Below are 21638 nucleotides of genomic sequence, written 5' to 3'. Positions count from 1 at the left end.
TGGCTGATGTGTGTGTGTGTGTGTGTGTGTGTCTGTGGGTGGCATTCTACTTCAAGAGCATGTCAGACCAATTAAAGTTGCACCAACGATGTGCACGCTCACGTTTATGTGCCAACGTGGGAGTAGCTGATGCAGAGCAACGCGCTCAGCGCTGTCATCACGTTTCCGCTCCTACATGGGGCTTTTCTAGAAGCACGTTGCCCCTGTCGTGGCTCAGCTTGTATTTGGTTTGGTCTGGTGCTGCAATTGTGCTCCTTGTACTGTGCTGTTTCTGTGTGGTTCATGAGCACTAAGGCACATAAATCTCACACAAAATCGTGCTAATAATCATGACGCCTCTGCCAAGGTGGTATTGTTTTCCATGGTGTTCATCTGTGTTCAAAGTACCTTCAAAAGTTATGCACAGATTTGGATAGAATTTTCCGCAGATTTTTCAAAGAGGGCAAGAAGCCTGATATAACTTGGCATGATGAAAGATCCAGGTCTTTCTCCTTACCAGTCTATAAGAGAAGAGCTGTCCAGTATATGATGGTCTACCAGTCCCTCCAGGACACTGCAGTCTTGCTCAATCACAGCGACTTTCCCACCAAATCCACCCATCACATGAGTCTCCCTTCGCCCCGCAACATGGCATGTGCAGCATCTTATTCCCTTCCTCCTTATTGAAGTCATGTGCGATACCAAACACTCACATCTGCCCACAAATATTGCCACCAAGGGCCGCAATTCAGACGTGAAGGATCCTGAATCCTAAATGTCCGACGAGTGCAGCGTCACCCGAACACTATACGGGGCGGACGTAAAGAAACATGGCTGCCAGATCCATCTCTCTCCAGGTTGTCCCGACATCCCGACCCTGTGGAACAGATCAGCAGCTACTGTTTGAATGAGCCACTCACACACACCTTTACCTCTCAGACTCCACCCATCCAAACCTCCGCCAGGCTCCGCCCTTCTGAGAAGCTCCGGAACAAGTGCTCACGATACACTGTCAGTCGGGAAACAATCATCATAAAAGATGGACTTATTTTAATCATCATTTTTTATTTAGCATGCATATTTATTCATTTATTTTGTGTGTGTGTTCTTTGCACTTGAAACCAGCATTGTTTTTGAAAACATTTTCTTAAAATCATTGCAGCCTGGAACTTTTTTTTTGGCTGGAAACTAACACTGGTTTTTTTTACAAGTCCATTTGTAATGGTTCTTGTTTCCCGTCATGTTGTTCCAGAAACATAAATGATCGCAATTTTTAAAACAAATCTGCCGCAAAATCAGGCATTTGTGGCCTCAAGCCTCCAGGGACTGGTCAATATTCATTCTTTTCATTTTCAAACCTCTGAGTGAAAGCGCTGTGATCGGGATGTTTCTGTTCTTAGAACAGTTGGTCCCATGCGTTCGCCCAGATCATGAGGTATTATCTGCTGCTTCCAAGGTACTGTCTTATCCACTGTGGTACGTTTGCTTGTTCTCAGAGTGTGGTACCTTCCTGTCAATACGTTGTGCTTGAAGAGCAAAAGGGTTAGTACTGTTCTCATCTGGAGCCATTGAAGTACTATCACATGTGAGATTCTAATGTTGTGGTGTATGCCGCTTCGGTAGCAGTTTACAACATAGTTTTTTGTTGTTTTTTTTTGCTATCTGTTGTATAAGTGATGGTACGTGGTGCTGTAGTAAAAGAGAAAGTTGTGTTGTATCTGCTTCCACAAAAATACCCGATGTTTCTGGAGTAGTACAGGGTACTCATAAAGGGTGACGTGGTACTCTGGACCAGTAGTCTGTGGAAATGACACAGGATTATCTGGCATTCACTTGGTTATATGCAGCACTTAATAACAACTAAATAGTAGCATTACTGATGCAGAATGTCTACATTTTGGTAACTAGAATTTTGAAAATGTGTAGTCTGAAGGTGTACACTTCATGCAGTGCAATACAGGAATATGTCCTGCTTGTTTGTGCAGGAGAACCACTGCCGGCGGATCAAGATCCTGGGAGACTGTTACTACTGCGTGTCTGGGCTGACCCAGCCCAAAGCTGACCACGCCCACTGCTGCGTGGAGATGGGCCTGGACATGATTGACACCATTGCGTGAGTTTATATTTCTATTTCTATTTATATATTGGAAGCTGCAGCCATTATTGCAGAGGACAGATGCACATCCCCTCCTTCGTGTGCATGTGTTTGCGTCACACACCATGTAAACACAGGCAGACTCTGCTCCCCTCCGTCTTGCTGTGAAGAGTCCGACCTCCTGCTGGCGAACCGCTCAGTGCAGCCATCCGTAAAGGAGAAAACTGTCCTGCTGCGCAGCACTTTTATGCTCCTACATATATAATCTGCAGTGAGTGTGAAGCTGACCAGAGGTGAAACATGACATTCGTGGGAATCAGATTTGTCTCTGGAGAGCTGATGCTCTAACCCAGAGTTTTTCAACCGGTGTGCCGTGAGCGAGGGTCAGGTGAGCCGTGGAAAATGATCCAGTTCCACTTTATTTGTCCGGAGACAGAGGTGGACGACATGATGCATGGCGTCATCAACAAATACAATGTGTTGACCATCTCCCAATGGGAGGAGATGACACTTTCTCTAGATCCATGCTGATGCATTGATTCGTCGATCAGTCGCAGCAGAGCTGAGGGTGGCACTCCTCGTCCCTTACACGCTCAGAGCCAAGAAGCCGGTCCAACACCGTCACCACAGAAGAATGGACCCGCGACGCGCAGTGCTAACAGAGCTCCCGGCTAATGTGACGTCTCCCATCTAGACATTACTGACACTCAAAGTTTGCTCAGCAGGTTTAAAAGTGGGACGAAAAGTAAATGCAGAACCAAACAAATTTGCTCCAAAATGTGAAGAGACAAAGAATAATTGTTGTGATGAAGCAAGTTGAGGCAAAGAATGATAAAGATTTTGTCTGGAAACTCCTCGAACTAGAATAAAATCATGAGTTATTTAACATGATATGACTTTGCCGTATGGCCCGCCCCTTTCTGGAGACAGTTTTAAACAGAAACGTGTGTGAGTGTCGAGTGTCAGTAGCTAAATATTTTCACAAATGAAAAGAAAGTTTCTCCAGGGCTTTCAACTGAGCACAGTTGCGCTTTGGCCGAGGTTCCTCTGGTGATGTGCCTTGGGATTTTTTCATTGAGTGGAGTGAGCTGTGGCTTGAAAACGGTTGAAAAAACACTGATCTAAACACCCTGAAAGACGCCATCGGTAATATTTGATCCAAGTAAACTCTGTTACTTCAGTGCCCCAAAACATCCCACAGGTGGAGGGAAAGGCAGCCATGTCTCACACAGCTCAGCCATCTCTTGGAGTGAGTTGTCTTGTGCTCCCCCTGCAGGTCGGTGGTGGAAGCTACAGAAGTCGACCTGAACATGCGCGTGGGTCTGCACACCGGGCGGGTGCTGTGTGGAGTCCTGGGTCTGAGGAAGTGGCAGTACGACGTCTGGTCCAACGATGTCACGCTGGCTAACGTGATGGAAGCCGGGGGGCTCCCGGGGTCAGTGGGCGCACACTAGTGACTTTCAAAATCATGACAATAATAATAATAATAATAACGCTGAATTATTGTTTTATTTATCCCAATTGTTTGTAATTATCTACTTGTATTGTCGTGGAAATAATTCTTCTTCCTGTTTTCAAAATATTTTACATATTTATTAAATTGAATTAATTTTTTTTGTTTACTAGACATTTGATAAATTCATTTTCAGACAACAACTTTGTGGTCACGTGCTGCCAATTTTCAGTTTTAGACTCAGTTAGAATCAATAAAAACAATGCAAAAAATGCACTTGTTATTGTTGAAAACTGGAATAAACTTCTACTCCATATTTCTGCTACCAGACATTCTGGCAGCGATGTATAGTTCTGAATATATATATATATCTATATATCTATATGGATTTCCGTAGCTCAAAAATCAAGCACAAAATCAATCTGACGTCCCCCTCTTCTTTGCATCTGATCTCACGCTGTTGTCTGCTCACAGGAAGGTTCACATCACACGCACCACTCTGGAGTGTCTGAACGGGGACTACGAGGTGGAGCCTGGCTTCGGGCACGAGCGACACGCCTTCCTGCAGAAGCATCACATCGAGACCTTCTTCATCGTGCCGTCGCACCGCCGCAAAGTAACACACTTTCGACTCTCAGCGACACGGTTTCTCCCACAACTACAATCGTGTTTCGGACTTAGGTATTTTGTAGTTTCATTCTGAAGTGGAATTAAAAAAAATAATAATAATAATATATATATATATATATATTTTATTTTATTTTTTATTTTTTTTAACAAAGAGATGACAGTAAGACTTAATGGATTCTGTTGAAGGGAAATTCAGTTTGTCCTCAGGGACTGGGATGAATGTCTTGCTGAGGAACACGTCAACATGCTGGCGTCACACCAGCAACCTTCCTATTACAGGAAGACAATCCACATATGTATTTAAGATCATTGAAAGGATTAAGCTGCAAAAATCATTTGGGTTATGGATCTAGTTTTGTGTGAAACTTCTTCTATTATTCTAATGTGAAACTCAACATGCAGAAAACTTTAGGAACATGAGGGTTTTGTTGTTGCATGGCATGGAAGTGTGAGAAAGCAGCCAGTAATGAGAGGAATCGAAACACTTTCAAACCTTGGGATGAGGAAACAAACTCCATTACCATGATGGACAGATGTACGAGTGAAACCATCATCTCAATACAATCTTAATGTAAATGAAACTCCAATCCTAATATCCAGGTTGAGAAGACATGGACTTTAAGATTAGGACACACGTTTTGAAGATGAAGAGTTTTGTTTTATTCTGTAATTTACTGTTTCCATATGTAGACACTTCCAAAAGTATGTTGGCTGTCTGAGTCAGAGTTGTGCATTTTGATCCAGTGTTTGGATGATGCCCAAAAACATATAAGTGACCTAATCTGTCAGATTAAATGATGCCATGGGTTCACATTTGGAATATGAAGTGTGACAATAGAGGCTCATTCCGACGACCACAAATCTGCGCTGCCAGAGAGAATAATCCGAGTGTGAGAGCCTGGGCAGCGCATGAGGTGTCGTTGGGTGTGGCAGCAGAAGAAAAGCGGACGCTCGCTGATGTTTGCAGCTTCACATCTGTCGCTGTTCGTTCTTTAATCCGCAGATTTAGAGATGCTTGCGGCCAGCTGCGCGCACACACTCCCACACACATGCGACTGTGTGCTGCTCAGTCATGCGCTCACATGCACACTGCGATGTGTACAAACGCTGTAGTTACACTGGAGGAGGAGAGGATGAAAGCACCTCATTCAGGATGCGCTTTCATTCTGATACACTCTCAAACATTCATTTGTGATGGTAGCAACACTTTTACCACACACTTGTCCATAGTTCCTTAATATTTGGACTTCTGAACTTGTGGTTGTCCTCCTCTCCCACACAGCACTTCTCTCCCTGAACAGTAAACCTAGCTATATCCACATGAAGCCGAGCATTTTCCAATCCGCGCGTTTTCTGTGCTGGCTTCAAAAAAACTTCTCCATTAAGACGAAACCATTTCTGTCGTCCATGGCAATTCACCGAAAACAAAATAGCTCCAGGACTGTAGGGGCACCGCAGTGCACCAATAAGACGACAGCATACAGGGGACATGAAGCTTATTGGCTAACATTAGCATTAGCATTTTTTTTATGTAAAAATCTTTAAGTAATCACAGTGAATTGTCTCTTGAGTATTTGACTGACAACAGCGTCTTGCTGTCTTTTGGCCACGCCCACTTCGCCTCATTTGTAACTGCGCCGCTTCAGGTTTTCTGTTTCAGCTTGAATTTCAGTAGTCGACGCTCAAGCAGTCAATCGACGGTGTGTCCTGATAAACTGACTGTGAGGCTGGAAATGAGTTCTTATATTTGTTAAAACACACTGAGAACCGTGCTTACAGACATATTGTCGACCGTCTAGCAAGTCGTATATCGCGTACTCGTGTTGTGTTAGGTCGAGTTAGGTCGGGTCAGTGGCTTGAAGGACTGACTGGTTGGTGGTGTCATGGAGTCACTCACACAATTCACTTTTAATTTCTGCCTCGAAGACCCTTCCTCATGATGAGGCCTCCACAGGCCTGGAGAGACTCAGCAAGGTGCCTCATCAAGATACGAGTCACATCTCATGCAGCAGATATGAGCAGCAGACAGAGTTACTCGCCGACTTTTTAGAATGTTCCTTTGGTGAGCCAAGCTGGGCTTCTGCTCCCTGCTGCTTTCATTTCTCAACGCTGACAGACAAGACCGTTCCCTTCCAAAGTATGTTGTTCTTCTCTGGCTCTTGACCTGGAGAAGCAGGAGGAGGGTCCCGGAGCTTGCTTGCTCTTGCTTTTTCCATGTTCGCTTGGCGGAGGCCCACGGGGACGGTATTTCTCTCTGACAGCACGATAAAGCAGCAGCCAGAGTGGACTCACGCTCACAGACAAAGACATGGCTGTGGCTGCAGAGGTCATGCTGCTAGTGGCGCTCATCTCCAACATCCACGCTCAAGTCCTCCAGAGAGCCGGGTTCTCTCATCGCTTCTTCCTGGACAAAACAGCTGAGTTCTGCTCAATCTCACGATGGACCGGGGAGGAGAAGGAGCTTCTGTGGAACTCTTCAATGCCTTATGACTCCAGCCTCGTGAGAGAAGCTTCTTATCGGATCTCCAACCTGAAGGTTTCAGACTCGGGTCAGTACCTGGAACAGTGCTGGACGCGGGGAGCAGTGACACTTGAGAGGAACTCCACCCTCCTCGTCTGTGACACGCAGAAGATGAGCAGTCAGAATATATACCCGAGAGCTGGACAGACATTGGAGCTGACTTGTGACGGCGTGGGGCCAAACCAGAGTGTCGAGTGGGCCTTCGCCTATAAGCACTTTAGAGCAAAAAAGCTGGAGTTGGCTTTCGTTGATGATGAGACGTCTTCATTGTACAAACTCCAGCGAGCGAAGGACGGATCTTCTCTTCTGGTCACCGTCGACGCGCCTCTTGGTGAGATCACCTACCACTGTCTGGAGAAGAGCCAACAGAGGTGTGACTTCCTGAGAGAATATGTTGTTTACGCACCACAAGCGTATATTCTCCGCTCGCCGGGCGAGAGTCTGGAGCTGAACTGCTCCGGCATCCCTGGAAACCAACCACGCGTGTGGACGAGGCACAGGCCAGTGACGGAGGATGAAGTGACTGACGGCCACACACTGACGCTGCCGTCTCTGACCTTGAACCACTCAGATATGTACATCTGTAGCCACGGTGAAATCTATCGTGAGTACTACACCCTGATGGTGTGTCCTGAGCCCGAGCCTCCTGCTGAGGTGCTCTTCACTGCGGGACAGAACGTGACTCTTCAGTGTGGCGACAGGAAACAAGACAGGATTCCCTGGTTCGTGAGGTCCGACAGAACTGGAGGAAGAGTGTCACTCGTTCATGAGTACGTGGAACAGGACCACATGTATCTCTCCAGCGGGAGCCTGGTCATCACTAACGCCTCACAGAAGGACAGCGGCGAGTTCTGGTGTGTGGTCTTTGGTGACCATCTCTGCGTGTTCATGTCTAAGACCCTGGTGAAGTTCAGAGAGCCAGAGGTCGGTGATGGGAAAGCTACTATGCAAGTATAGATCGAATACAGTCAAATACGCCTTAAAGTAGCTTGCTTTTCTTGTTATACTCAGTTCACTCACTGGTAAATAAAGCATGAAATATAATCACTGTCAAAAAAAGTCTCATGTGCCAGGAGGTCATATCTGTAGATGCATCTATATCCAATAAACGTGGCTATGGCTGGGCCTGACCTTTGTCCATCACCTGCCACAAACATATGTTTTGTGTCTGTTTGCTTGTGTGAGATTTGCCTTGAGTCCCCCTGAGGCCTCCATAGTCTGGAGAGCTGCTGCTGGAGTCGCCAAACTTGTCGCTCACTCCTTTCATTATGACGTGGGTGGTTGTTGTCACCCTGGTGGTTGGAGCAGCGCTGAGTACCTGTGGATGAAGCAGGGAGGTCCCCAGGGCAGGACCTCTAAAACAGGGTTTTCTGAGTCCCTTATGATCAATAATGCTAGACTCCTCAGTCCATTCAGCCGAGTCATGGTGTCATAACTGGATTTTACCATGACTCAGGCAGACGGGTTTAAGACACTGACTCCGCGCTTGCGTTGCGTCCTTGAGTCTAGAAAATGGATGGCTGACATGACCCCTGGTGAATTTCCGGCCGTCAAGGGCCCTGTCATAAGCCCCGCCCCCAAGGCTTTTGATTGGTTTGTGCCAACACTGGGGTCAATATTAAGCTCATGATTGTCCTTAAGATCATGAATGTCTTCTTTCTCGTGAACCTGGGTGAAGGTTGATCTCTGAGCCTCTGCCTAAATCTCAACCTTTCGTGACGTCCAATCACAACCATCCCCTCTGTTTCTCCTCCCTGTCCACGCTGAGCCGTCATCCATGCGCCAGTTCTGTCTCGGACAGGCCTTTCATTTTTACAAGTCCAGTGTTTTCAGTCTCTTCATTCAATAGTTTTTGAAAGCGGCTGCTGCAGGGGACATTAAACTGCTTCTGAAAACAATGGCATTACTGAAAAACTTTTGCTGACTTTGACGGAGCATGTAGCAGCTGACCTTAATAGTTGAAACACACGTCCTGAGCCACTGTCTCAGGTATTTCGTACGTGTCACTGCCTTTCCCACTGGAAATTCCGATGCCGGAACCGGAAATTGCACATGGTTTACCAACTGACATTTACTGGTAAGCGCATGCGTCCATGGTTTTATTGCGCAAAGGTGATAAAGTTTTTTTTTACTTTAATCCTAAAAATACTTTTTTTTTAACTTAAAATAGTCTAGATTTAGAAATTGTACGTTTTTATCTGATATTCTATTTTTTTTATCCAGCATTATTGAATCAATAAACATTTCAAGCTCCTCCAAAGCGTATGACCTGTGCAATGTATTGTTCCCGAGACAGTCCGATAATGTTATTGGATTTAAACTGGAATACCACATGAAAACAAACAGTTTCTAATTCTAGGCTATTTTAAGTTAAAGAAAATGAATGAGTAAAAAAAACTTCATCACCTTGGGCGATATAACCATGTACGCATGTGCTTACCAGTAACCGTCAGTTGGTAAAATGTGCAATGGAATTTCCAGCGGACCAGATCAGTCAGTGACAGAGAGTGACTCGTAATAACAGTGCATCCTCTGGATGTGCACCATGCCGTGTTGCCAGCGTTTGCCAGTGCCACCGACCGGCCTGGCCCCACATTGTCCTAGGTAGGGCTCAGTGGATTTGTTGGGTCGCCATTTCAAGAGTTTTGTCTGAGCTGTGAAAATGTCTTGATGGGCAATAGCAACAAATAGCCAGGTGGTTACACCAGGTTAGTGGTCTGGTGCACGCCGCAGACGTCGAGCAGCTCATCCACATTCTAACTGAATCTGAAACTTTCTGTCATCTTCCGTTGGTCCGCTGAGCGAGGTGTCTGATCAGACACGTCCTGCAGAGGTCCTGCTGCTGGTGGCGCTCAACCTCATGACTGCTGACTAGCTGTTTTGTCCAGGATGAAGTCATGCTGCTACAGGAGAAGGAGCTTCTGTGGAATTCATCAGTGCCTCATGAGACTGACGCTTCATATAAGATCTTCAGCCTGAAGGTTTCAGACTCGGGTCAGTACCTGGAGCAGTGCTGGACCCAGGGAAGCCTGACGCTCGAAAGGAACTCCACACTCCTCGTCTGTGTTGTCTTACCGGAACACAAATAACATGGGTCCACAGTCAGCACGTCGGGAGGCAGCACGCCCACTCATCAGGCATTGAGCCCCAAAATCAACACGGACTGTTCCCTTCTAAAGAATGCTGTTTCTTCACTGGCCCGAGGCCTGGATAAGCAGGATGTTCTCTGAGCCTCTTCCAAGAATTGTACATATGATTGCACAATAAAGCAGCAGCTCAGAGTGGACTCTGGCTGCTTTCATTTCTCAACGCTGACAGACAAGACCGTTCCCTTCCAAAGTATGTTGTTCTTCTCTGGCTCTTGACCTGAAGCAGGAGGAGGGTCCCGGAGCTTGCTTGCTCTTGCTTTTTCCATGTTCGCTTGGCGGAGGCCCACGGGGACGGTATTTCTCTCTGACAGCACGATAAAGCAGCAGCCAGAGTGGACTCACGCTCACAGACAAAGACATGGCTGTGGCTGCAGAGGTCATGCTGGTGGTGGCGCTCATCTCCAACGTCCACGCTCAAGTCCTCCAGAAAGCCGGGTTCTCGCATGGCTTCACCCTGGACAAAACAGCTGACTTCTGCTCGATCTCACGATGGACCGGGGAGGAGATGGAGCTTCTGTGGAACTCTTCAATGCCTCATGACTCCAGCCTCGTGAGAGAAGCTTCTTATCGGATCTCCAACCTGAAGGTTTCAGACTCGGGTCAGTACCTGGAGCAGTGCTGGACCCAGAGGAACCTGACGCACGAGAGGAACTCCACTCTCCTCGTCTGTGACACGCGGAACATGAGCCATCAGAGGTTTTCCTTGGATGTTGGACAGACAGTGGAGCTGACTTGTGACAGTCCGGGACCAAACCAGAGTGTCCACTGGGCTCATGAATATTGGAATCCGAAAGGAACAAATAAGTACTTGGCTCCCATTGATGATGATGATTTTCCAGGGAACAAACTCGAGCTCGCGAAGGAGGAATCTTCTCTTCTGTTGACAGCCAACAGACCGCTTGGTTACATCACCTACTACTGTCTGGAGAAGAGCCATCAGAGGTGTGACGTTCTGAGAGGATTCTTTCTTAACATACTACCTGAGTTCATCCTCCGCTCGGTGGGAGACAGCCTGGAGCTGAACTCTTCTGGCATCAGTGGAAACCAACCACACGTGTGGACGCTTTATAATACAATGAGAGAGGAGAGAAGGAGTCACAATGACACCCTGATGTTCCCATCGCTGACACTGAAGCACACTGGTCTATACACCTTTGAACCCAGTGATTACTTTTATGAGTATTACTACCTGCTCGTGTGTCCAGAGCCTGAGCCTCCTGCTGTGGTGCTCTTCACGGGGGGAGAGAACGTGACTCTTCAGTGTGGCGACTGGAAACAAACTGACGATGTTCACTGGTTGACAAGGTCCAACAGAACTGAAGGAAGAGTCTCTCACGTACATCAGTTTCGGCATCCAGACAACATGCACCTCTCTGGCGTGGGCCTGGTGATCACTGACGTCTCTCTGAAGGACAGTGGAGAGTTCTGGTGCGTGGTCAAGGAACGGTCTCTCTGTGTCTTCAGATCTAAGACGCTTCTCAGGTTCAGACAGGTCACAGATGGGGAAGCTCATTTGCAAGTGTAGATTTAAACTTAAACTTAAGAAAGTGGCAGTAGCTTGGAAAAACTGCATTTCTGCCCCCAAGCAATGGAGCTGCTTTGCCTGGTTATACTCAGCATTGTATCATGAAATGGTGTGTCTGAAATGAAATGCGAAAAAAAAAAAAAAAAAACTGGCGTGTACCATTAGGTCATATTTACAGACGAGTGCCTCATGTGCGTGATCAAATATGACTTGCCTTATGTCCTCCAGAGGCCACCGTAGTTGTGAATTACTGCTACACACAGTTCTATAAAAGTGGAGAGTGTGTCGTGTGTAACAAGAGTGTATTCATCTGAAACGTTGCTGAAAGTGGTTGAAGGAATGTGTTTCATGACCTTCTGTTGCAATAATCTGTATTTTTTAGAATGAAAAAAAGTGTCATTTTTTGTACAGAAAATATAAATATTTTTTAGTAGTTTAACTCCAAACACATGAGCCAATAGGAAGGTCAACTGATTGATGCAGTGCAAAAGTTGAATGTGCTTAAATATCATTGACTTAGGGTAGCACTTCACGACTGGTGTCTTTCTCTTGCTAAACGCTGTGAAGTTCAGAACTTGACCACCAACATAACCCCAGGGTGGGGTCACTTTGGCCCGGATCACGTGGCGAGCACCCACAGCACACCCTCTCATCAGACGTTGAACACCAAAACCAACCGGACCTTCCCCTCCAAAGTATTCTATTCTTCACTGGCCTGAAGCCTGGAGAAGCTCTTCAGAGAATTGTGCCTGTTTTCGGCTCCATCCCTGACCTTGAACAACACAGGTCTACACACCTTTGAACCCTAAGATTTCTTTATTGAGTACTACTCCCCGTTCGTGTGTCCCGAGCCTGAGCAGTACTCTTTCCTGGCAGGAAAAACCTGACTCTTCAGTGTGGCGACTGGAACCAGAGTGGAGAGATTCACTGGTTTGTGAGGTCCAACAGAAGTGAAGAAAGAGTCTTATTTGTGCATCAGTTTCGACAGTCAGACCACTTGTATCTCTCTGACCCGGACAGACGTCTCTCTGGAGGACGGAGGCGGTGACGGTTCTGGTGTGCAGTGATACAAGACACTTCTGTGTGATCAGATCCAAGAGCCTGCTAGGGTCCAGAGAGCCAGAGGTCCAAGTAGGGGAAGTATAACCTCGCACTAATGTAGTCTGTAGAACTACATCTAGCTCCGCCTACATTTCTTCCCCTGAGTGAACTGTAGAACTTTAGGCAAAAAAATAAAATAAAATGAATAAATAAAGCAGCTTTTGCAACTATATTACGCCTTGCAGTTTGTGTTTGCAGGTTCTTCTATATTACATATGTGCGTAAAACATGCCATTGCACGATTTGCCTTATGGCCTTGAGAGGCCACCGTAGGTGGGAGCAATGCTTCTGGAGGTGTCTAGTTCATTACGTAGTGTTTGTGACTTGTGTGTGCTGATTGTTACTGGACAAAATTTGTTTTTGAGCAGTTCATCTCCCAAATGTGACCCAAAACTAGGTCTCATTATTTGAGTAGAAACTCCGGTTTGAACGAACACATGAATAAAAGCGTCTTTGACTCTTAACTCTCGTCTATTGTTAATAGCAGCAGACGCTCATTTACTCAGCCTGGAGGAAGAAAAGTTAGGTGTGTGAGGGAGACCGATAACTCAAGTGTCGATGATAATACGTTTTTTATTCCTCCGTCTCTCCACACATGCACTCAAACCCCCATTATACATTGCTTCTCCAGCCCTGCAGCTCTCTGGTTGTGTGTCCACAGATCTTCCCGGGCCTGATTCTGTCCGACATCAAACCTGCCAAGAGGATGAAGTTCAAGACGGTGTGCTACCTGCTGGTGCAGCTGATGCACTGCCGGAAGATGTTCAAGGCCGAGATCCCATTCTCCAACGTCATGACCTGCGAGGACGATGACAAGGTGTGTGGAGGAGCTTCACAGAGCTCAATAACTGGACATGTTTCACTTGAGAGGGCGTGACGCGTGAATCACAATTGAAGATTCCAAACGCATCCCACATGGTCTAATTGTGTAACTCTCTGCAAGTCGCCCTCAGAAGTGCTGTCCATTTCTTTCCAGGCAGTTACTCAATCTTCAACTCTAAACTCTGGTCTCACGAGTGAAGCTGCCTGGACTCTAAAACCGTGTGTGCGGCAGAAGAAATATGCGCTTGGCTCGATCCTCAAACATGTTTCTGTTTTCAAATGCCTGTTCTGTTCCTCACACAGCGTCCCAAAGCTCATTGTTGCATCAAGAAATTGCGTAACTAATTCCTCACATGTAACTCGATCCTCGGACGCAGTGAGGGTCTGATTCGTCCCTGGGCTGCTTCGGTCCAGTCTACTTTTTAGGTCATTTTCATGCTCTGAAGCAGAACAAGTGTGTGATTTTCAGTAGGCTTTCTGCTATTTAACATTACTTTTTACTCTTTAATTACAATGTCAATGGGGGAAAAAGTTGAAATTTCAACTTCATAATGTAGGACAATCACATCAAACCAATGTGATTTATCAGAACTCTGAACTATCCAACATATTTATGAAAAAAAAAACATTTTTCTGCCAACACATTTGAGTGATGTCCAGGCATTTTCTTGGTCTTAGCAACAATCTTGGTTGGTCAGAGCAGCCCAGTGGTCTCACTGTCAATGATGGACACAGCATGGTTTGGACTGAGACTCTTGCGAAAATGTGGCCAACCTTGTAACTCGCACTCATTGTTTAATGCAATATTCCGACAGAAAACCAGGCCATTACGAACTTCTGAGCACTTAATATACTTTGTACTCATTGTGTTTCATTGACAGCCATGTGAGCGCAGAGCCCTGGTTTTCTTCTTGTTTATTCAATTTCATTTTTTAGCTCTTGCGCTAGACCCTAGGGTTTGTGCATGAGTCAAGAGCTACCCAGGCATCTCAATGTAATATCTCCTGAACAAACGGTGTGATTTAAGAAAGAAGTGTAAATGTTTTCTCATAACAGAAAATAGGAGCTTTTAAGTTTAAGTAAGTAAGACCCTGGAAACTCAGGTAAGCAAGGGAATGAGAGTGCTGCTGTCGATCAGAATGTTGTTTGGCGCTTTTGAATATTTATAAAAAAATATTTCTAAAATGTTAAATAACTCAAAATGGTGCTGTGGCAGACCATCTGGCTGCTCAGCCCTAGCACACCAGCTAAACACATTGCACTGAATATTGAAAGGCAAAGTTCAAATATGTCTTCACGGTTGCCTTTTATATGACGTTTTAGCAGTCGCACCGCGCTGTGAAGTTGAAAAATCATGTCGCATTTTTTCCTTCTCGGCGACTAAAGCTATCAAATGACTGACACAATCAAGACTCAGAGTCATGTTGAATCGCTGACTTCTTCTCTAGGAGAAAAAGACAGAAGCACTGACTCATTGTAAATTTCTAAGATATTCTCCGGCCATAAAAATCCAACGTATGCCATCCTATGATGACTGGCTCAAAACATGTTAACTTTCCTCTCAAAAGAGTCAAAGGACGAAGTGTCAGTCCAGGTGGAGATTATGCCACAGTTCACACCTCAATCAGACAGTCCTCAGACTTCCATTATTACATGCTGATTTCATGTGTCAGTGGAGAAGAAAAGAAAAAAGTCACTGAGTCTCTGTGGCGCCCTCTGCAGAGACAAAATAGAAAGAATAGGAAAATAAATATTTGTTCAATCCTGCTTTGATATCTAATCTGCCGCACATAATCTCCCTCTTGTGGAAAACACTCTAATCTGGGTTTGATACGCGTCACGGTCCCAGCCGCCCGGTTGAACCGATATTCATACCGCGGCTCCCTCCGGGTTCATGTTTTGGTGTTCCTCCCTCTCACACAGACATGACTCCTCCAGCGTGGTGACACAACAGTGAGTCAGCTGCTCGCTCTGTTGGTGCCTTGTCATCATCTGTCGGGAATATCCCGCGAGATTGTAATCCCGCCTGCTGTAATCTGGTCCCACTCTGGTCCGGTTTTGTAATCGTCCGCTGACTTCTGTCATGGATGCTTATAGCATTAGCCGCCCTGTTGCTCAGCTGCTACGGAGAGGTGTGTGACATTAGTGGACATTTGTCGCAGCAAAGAGCAACGGTCACATGGTCACCGACTGGCCGGTGAGCTGCAGTGGAGCACGTGAAAGTGCTTTGCAGTTCACTGAGCTTTATTACAGGACATGTCACGTGACATAGTGGAACGCTAGATTCAGAAATGCGGCCGTGCTGGGATGTTTTTAGATGGATCTATGGATAATTAAAAAAAGAAAAACAATCCAAAAAGATGATTATTTTTGGCAATAAAAAGAAATCCAAATTTTAGGAAGCGTTCCATTATTGTATAAATTACCCCTGGAAATTTCTCCTTTCTCTCCAACCATAATGGCCTTCCTTCCATCCATCCTCCCTTCCTTCCATCCTTCCTTCCTTCCTTCCTTCCATCCATCCTTCCATCCTTCCTTCCATCCATCCTCCCTTCCTTCCATCCTTCCTTCCTTCCTTCCATTCTTCCATCCTTCCATCCTTCCTTCCTTCCTTCCATCCATCCTCCCTTCCTTCCTTCCATCCATCCTCCCTTCCTTCCTTCCATTCATTCTTCCTTCCTTCCTTCCATTCTTTCCTCCTTCCTTCCGTCCTTCCTTCCATCCTTCCTTCCTTCCTTCCATCCATTCTTCCCTCCTTCCCTCCTTCCTTCCTTCCTTCCATCCTTCCCTCCTTCCTTCCATCCTTTCTTCCTCCCTTCCTTCCATTCTTCCCTCCTTCCTTCCTTCTTCTCCCGCTTATCCGGGGCAGGGTCGCGGAGGCAGCAGTTTGAGCAGGGATGCCACCCAGGAGACATGTCCTGGGCCTCTTCCCAGGGAACACCTCCCCAGGGAGGTGACCGGGAGGCATCGGGAACATGTACCCGAGCCAACTCAGCTGTCTCCTCTCCGTGGGGAGGAGCAGCAGCTCTGCTCTGAGCTCCTCACCGTATCTCTGAGGCAACGCCAGCCACCCTGCAGAGGAAACTCATTTTGACCGCCTGCATCCGCGACCTTGTTCCTTCGGTCTTGACCCAAAGATCGATTAGACTAGGTTGCCTTTATTCTTCCCACAATGGGGAAGTTTGGGTTGTTACGCCAGCATACAAACATACAGACAAAGACAAAGTAGCAACATAATCATCATTACAATAATAAAGAAAACGCTGTGCTGAAGATCCAGGAAAATAATTTTTAAAAATGAAATATATATTTTTTAAAAATTAAACAAATACTTGAGAGAGATGGGATGCCATGAAGTGAGAGCGGGAACACGTCAAGCCGTGGCTCAGCGTTAGCATGGCGCCTCACTCTCCCACTGATGCTAGACCGGCGCTGCTAGCTCTTCCATCATCTGGCTGTCGTCGCTAACGTTGCTGGGAAGAGACCCCACAATGATGGACAGTCTGTATCAGTGCGACTCCCTCCTGTCTGTCCCTCCCAGCTCAGCACCAGCTAGGTCGGATCACCTGTAGCGTGTAATGCTATGGAGTGCGGACAATGGCATGATAGCAATAAGCAATATCTCCGGCCGCAAGGATGTCAGTGCCCGTGTTGGGTCCGACATATACACACAAAAATAAGACAAAAAACAAAACAACAGACTAGACAAAACAAAAACACAAAAGCTCGGGAAGAGCAGGAGCTTCTGAACTGGATGCCACTTGTACAGGCGCCTCTGTGACATACAGGGAGGAAAATACATAATTGAAAACCCTTCAAGATTGCAAGTTCTCCCACTGAGAAATGAGGGAGGGGTCTGAAATGTTCACAGTGGGTGCATGTCCACTGTGAGACATCAATCGAAGAAAAAAAATCCAGAAATCACAGTGTTACTGTGATATTATTTGAACACGTGAGTAAATCAATGGTGCACTAGCCTTTGTCTGCAACTACAGAGGTCAAACGTTTCCTGTAATCTTTCAGGTTTGCACACAGTGCTGCGGCGAAATTTGCCCCCCTCCCCTCCAGACAGAGCTTCTCCAGATCAGTCAGGTTTCTGGGCTTTGAGTTTGAGTTTCAGCTCCCTCCAAAGCTGAATAAGTGGAGTGGAAGTGGACTTTTTAAAGGCAACTCAAATCTAGCTAACAGACAGGTGTTCAAATACTTATTTGCAGCAGTATCATACAGATAAATTGTTAATCATACACTGTGGTTTCTGGATTATTTTTTTCTTAGATTGTGTCTCTCACAGTGGACATGCACCTACGACGAACATCTCAGACCCCTCCATCATTTCTAAGTAGCAGAACTTTGCAGGGTGTTCAAATTCTTCCTCACTGTAGGTGAGGGTTGGAACGTAGATGAGTGGTACATTGAGACTCTCGCCTTTCGGCTCAGCTCTTTTTTCCCCCGCGAAGGTCTGGTGGTCCAGTGACACATTTGGGTTTCCAGTTTTGTGTTGGCCTAGAATATCGCTCACATGAATGGATGAAATTTAAAGATGCCTTGGAAGACAGAAAAACAGCTCCCAAGACATTTGACTCAGAAGGAGCAACCAACCTCCTGAACCAGCGTCGTTGATCCACATCCCTCCTCTGTTCTCTCAGCGGCGAGCTCTGCGGACGGCATCGGAGAAACTGCGGAGTCGCACGTCCTTCTCTGCCACCGCCGTTCAGCATTCGCCGGCGACGCGGGTCAACCGCTACATTGGTCGACTGATCGAGGCGCGACAGACCGAGTCGGGGACGTCGGACCTGAACTACGTGACCTTGTTCTACAGGAGCAGAGATCGGGAGCGACGGGTGAGAGCCTGCATTGACGATGCCCTGTGGTCAGATAAACAAGAGGGGGTTCTGTTCATGACTTAGCCTGTTACCACCAATTATTTCCATAGTTTAAACACCCTGCCCTGAACTCTAAAGAGATGAGAAGAGACGACACAAAACTTTGTCTTCCTGTTTCCATTAAGCAACAGGAAGTGCTGCTTTTTCCAGATCGCACCCCAATGCTGAGATTCCAAACCCTGGTCGCGGAGCTTAGAGTCAAAGCCGGTGCCTCCACTGAGATCTGACTTTAAAACACTGTCCCGTTCTTCTACACTCAATTGAAAGAAATGGCCAGCAAGTGTTTCAGGGTTCATGTGCTCTGATCCCCAACTTTACACCAGCATTCTCAACTCATCTGGTCCCACACGAGGCTTCGTGACTCCCCCTCCTCTCCCGCTCTTTAATTCCGTCTCCCCTTTTTCTTGTGCTCCCACGCCTGTTGTCTGTGATGTTTCTGTGTGTGTGAGAACGAGAGAGAGGCAGAAATTCCACCCACCTCTCAGGAGGTGGCGCAGATAATGATTTGGGAACGTCTGAGCGGCACACGTGATTTGTCTCTTGTGTGTGTGTGTGTGTGTGTGTGCGTGGGCTGAGCCATAAAGGGGACTTGTGTGTGTGTGTGTGTGTGTGTGTGTGCGCTCATCACTTTGATATGTATCTAGAAGAAATACCAGCCACTTATTTTGGCTTGATTTAGTTTAGCGTCTGCTTCAGTTTTGCACACAAATTCCCCTCTGATGTTTGAAGACACGAGAGCATCTTTGACCGCGACTGCCTTTGTTGTTGGTTTCAAGGCTTGCGAGCGAGGGTTGAGTGGAAGCAGGTTTTATTAGGATTTTACAGCTGTTGACTGGCTGGATTACGGATGACCAATCGGCAGCTGAGCGGTTTCTCTCTTTCAGTATCAGCAGGTGGACGACGATCACTTCATCAGTTCTGTGGTTCTGTCTCTGATCCTGGCGACTCTGTTTGGACTCATCTACCTGCTGATGATTCCTCAGTCAGTACACACACAGACACACACACATACACACAGAACTGTATTTCTACCCATGTGGGGACATTGTGAGGGTTCTCATTGACACAATGTTTTCCCCAGCCTCTCCCCCATCCATCCAACACACATGTCTCACCAAGACTCTGAACAAAACTGAAACCCATTTATAAGTTTTTATGACGTTGTTATCCTCAAATTGAGCCTTAACCTCATGGGGTGCAGCCAAATATCCCCGCAAAGTCATGCGGTCCTCACAGGTGTACTGTTTTGTCAATTAGCGCTTATAACTTGTGGGGACTGGCAAAAATGTCCTCACAAGTAGGTGTGTTTCCAAGAATTGGTGCCAACAAGTACAGCTAAACCAGGCAACACACAGAGGAAAATGACCCATTCTTAGACAAAGACAGAAAAACTCTTCTCTTCTCGCTCCTCAGAGGGCTGCTGGTTCTCTTGCTGCTGCTCCTCTGTGTGTGTTTCCATGTGGCCGGAGTCATGTACCTGCACCTGACCAGTGTCCAGGTACAGTAACTCACCTGAGTCAGCAGCACATTATCTGTTTCACAAAAAGTTTGGAATGAATTGACTTCTCTGCCAAGTGGCCATGCCCCCGCGACTCGTTCACTTCCAGCCATTTCCTGTTTCTCTCTCGTCCCAGTGTCAGCCCGGCTGCCTCACCATCCGGATCAGAACCCTGCTGTGTGTCTTCCTGGTTCTGCTCACATACTCGGTCACTCAGGCGTGTATGGTGAGTCTCTCCCTTCCCATCTGACAGCACCTGAACGCATCATCCAGCCATAGATTCTCTGCTCGGTTGTTCTGGTCCGGTTCTTTTGTGTTTCAGTCTCACAGAAGTTCTAGTTTTAGTTTTAGTTTATAACTACCCAGCAGAAACCAGTGGTTAAAAGGAATGAAACCTGAGACACTTCATGGGCTTCTGAAGGTCCTGACAAGAGTCAGGTGTGTGTTTCTCTTGCTAGTCGTGTCTTGGTTTTAGGGCTCATGAGGGTCTCTAGCTGTCGCTGGTTATATTGGGCACTGACTTACACAGTGTGGTTCCCCACAATTTCATATTTTGTTGTTGCACTTCATCCTCTGTGCAGCTGGGAATCCTTTGTTTTTAATAGTTGGGCAGCCATAGTGCTGAACTCCTCGAGGACAGACACAGACCGAACTGAAAAATCCCCAAAACAACAGTATCAAGTGTGAAATCAAGTTGTCTGGTGAGGAGCTGATGAGTTGAGCCTCGAGGGTAAAGTGGAGGTTCAGAATCCTGGAGCACAGGGCCACGTTGGTGGCAGTGCTCGACTGTCAACACACAGATGGACAGCAGACCAGGTCGGTCGCCGGGAGCCTGTGGTCTGTGTGAAAAGGGAAGCATGTGAGGCTGGAGATTTTAAAACCAACGTACAGGAGAGTCTGTGGGCGGCCGCTTGATAGGAATGTATGGGAACTCCAGAGAAGACCACCAAAATCCAACGCTGGACCAGACATTCCTCTCACCTGGTGAGGATGTGTGGATCTGCAGGGCCTGTTCTTCTCAGGGTCCGACCGACCTCCACTAGCGTCTTGAGGTTCACTCACTTGGGTGTTTGAGTTGCTGAAGAACAACCCCCTCTCTGGCCTTGAAGTCAGTAGACTCCTCTCCCACCAGGTGGGGTGTGTTCCATGGGGGCGTCTGGAGCACAATATCAACCGATCCGTCGACATTCCTACAGACCATCTTGGTGCCGTCAACATCACCTCGGCGGGCCGCCCGCCGCCCAACATGGCGTATGCTCTGCTGTCCTGCGTGGCCGGGACCCTCACCGTCCTCCCGTACCTCCGGGTCTCCTCGCTCCCCAAGATCCTGCTTCTGCTCCTCCTTTCTGCCACCTACACCGTTGTCATGGAGACCAGCGGATACCGCCAAGCCGTGGGGTGAGTGCGTGGACGCTTCTATTTTTAGTCCGACGGAACCAGCCAAGTAGGTATCTTTCCAGAACTTGAGATTCATCAAGTATTTAGCCGCCTTCTTCAACAGGAAAAGAGCACGAGGGAGAGAAAGCTGACAGTAAAATAGAAGTTGTTCGAAAGGTGAAAAAAAATAAACCTCTGGATGAAGGATCAAATGGGAGAAAATAAATGTTTTGCCGAATATTAGAGATGAAGGGATGCAGTGGCAGAAGTCACTCATAAATACAAGTTTGTTGTCTTTAAACATTTAAATAAAAAAATATACATTTATATAATAAATAAATCTGATATATAGTCATATTAGATTTAACGTATTAATTCATCATCTGTCTATGGTGTAAATAACCACATGTCACAAAGAAATTACAAAGCAAATAATGAGAAATAGATGAAAATTATATATATTTATTATTAAAAATTAAATAAATATTAATATGGTGGGCCATATTAGTTAATTTAATTTACTAATTTCAGCGTAATTTATCACAATAATAAATAAATAAACATAATTAGCAACAAAATTAAAACAATAATTGATTCATTTATTT

At 46.4% G+C, this 21638-nt stretch overlaps 1 protein-coding gene across 1 annotated transcript in view; it reads left to right on the top strand.

Moving 5' to 3' along the window:
- LOC128767022 (adenylate cyclase type 1-like) overlaps positions 1-21638 on the top strand; it is a 46360-nt gene that overhangs the window by 18394 nt on the left and 6328 nt on the right. Inside the window, exons 5-13 of the mRNA XM_053878703.1 lie at positions 1965-2092; positions 3351-3509; positions 4002-4143; positions 13115-13270; positions 17922-18116; positions 19043-19140; positions 19572-19656; positions 19793-19882; positions 20789-21054. Of these exons, the coding sequence (XP_053734678.1) occupies positions 1965-2092; positions 3351-3509; positions 4002-4143; positions 13115-13270; positions 17922-18116; positions 19043-19140; positions 19572-19656; positions 19793-19882; positions 20789-21054 (1319 nt within the window). The remainder of the gene's footprint in view (positions 1-1964; positions 2093-3350; positions 3510-4001; positions 4144-13114; positions 13271-17921; positions 18117-19042; positions 19141-19571; positions 19657-19792; positions 19883-20788; positions 21055-21638) is intronic.

Source organism: Synchiropus splendidus, chromosome 1 (assembly GCF_027744825.2).
Source record: "Synchiropus splendidus isolate RoL2022-P1 chromosome 1, RoL_Sspl_1.0, whole genome shotgun sequence".
NCBI classification, from domain to species: Eukaryota; Metazoa; Chordata; class Actinopteri; order Syngnathiformes; family Callionymidae; genus Synchiropus; species Synchiropus splendidus.
Note: the sequence above shows the minus strand (reverse complement) of the source record. Positions and strands in the feature narration are given on the sequence as shown.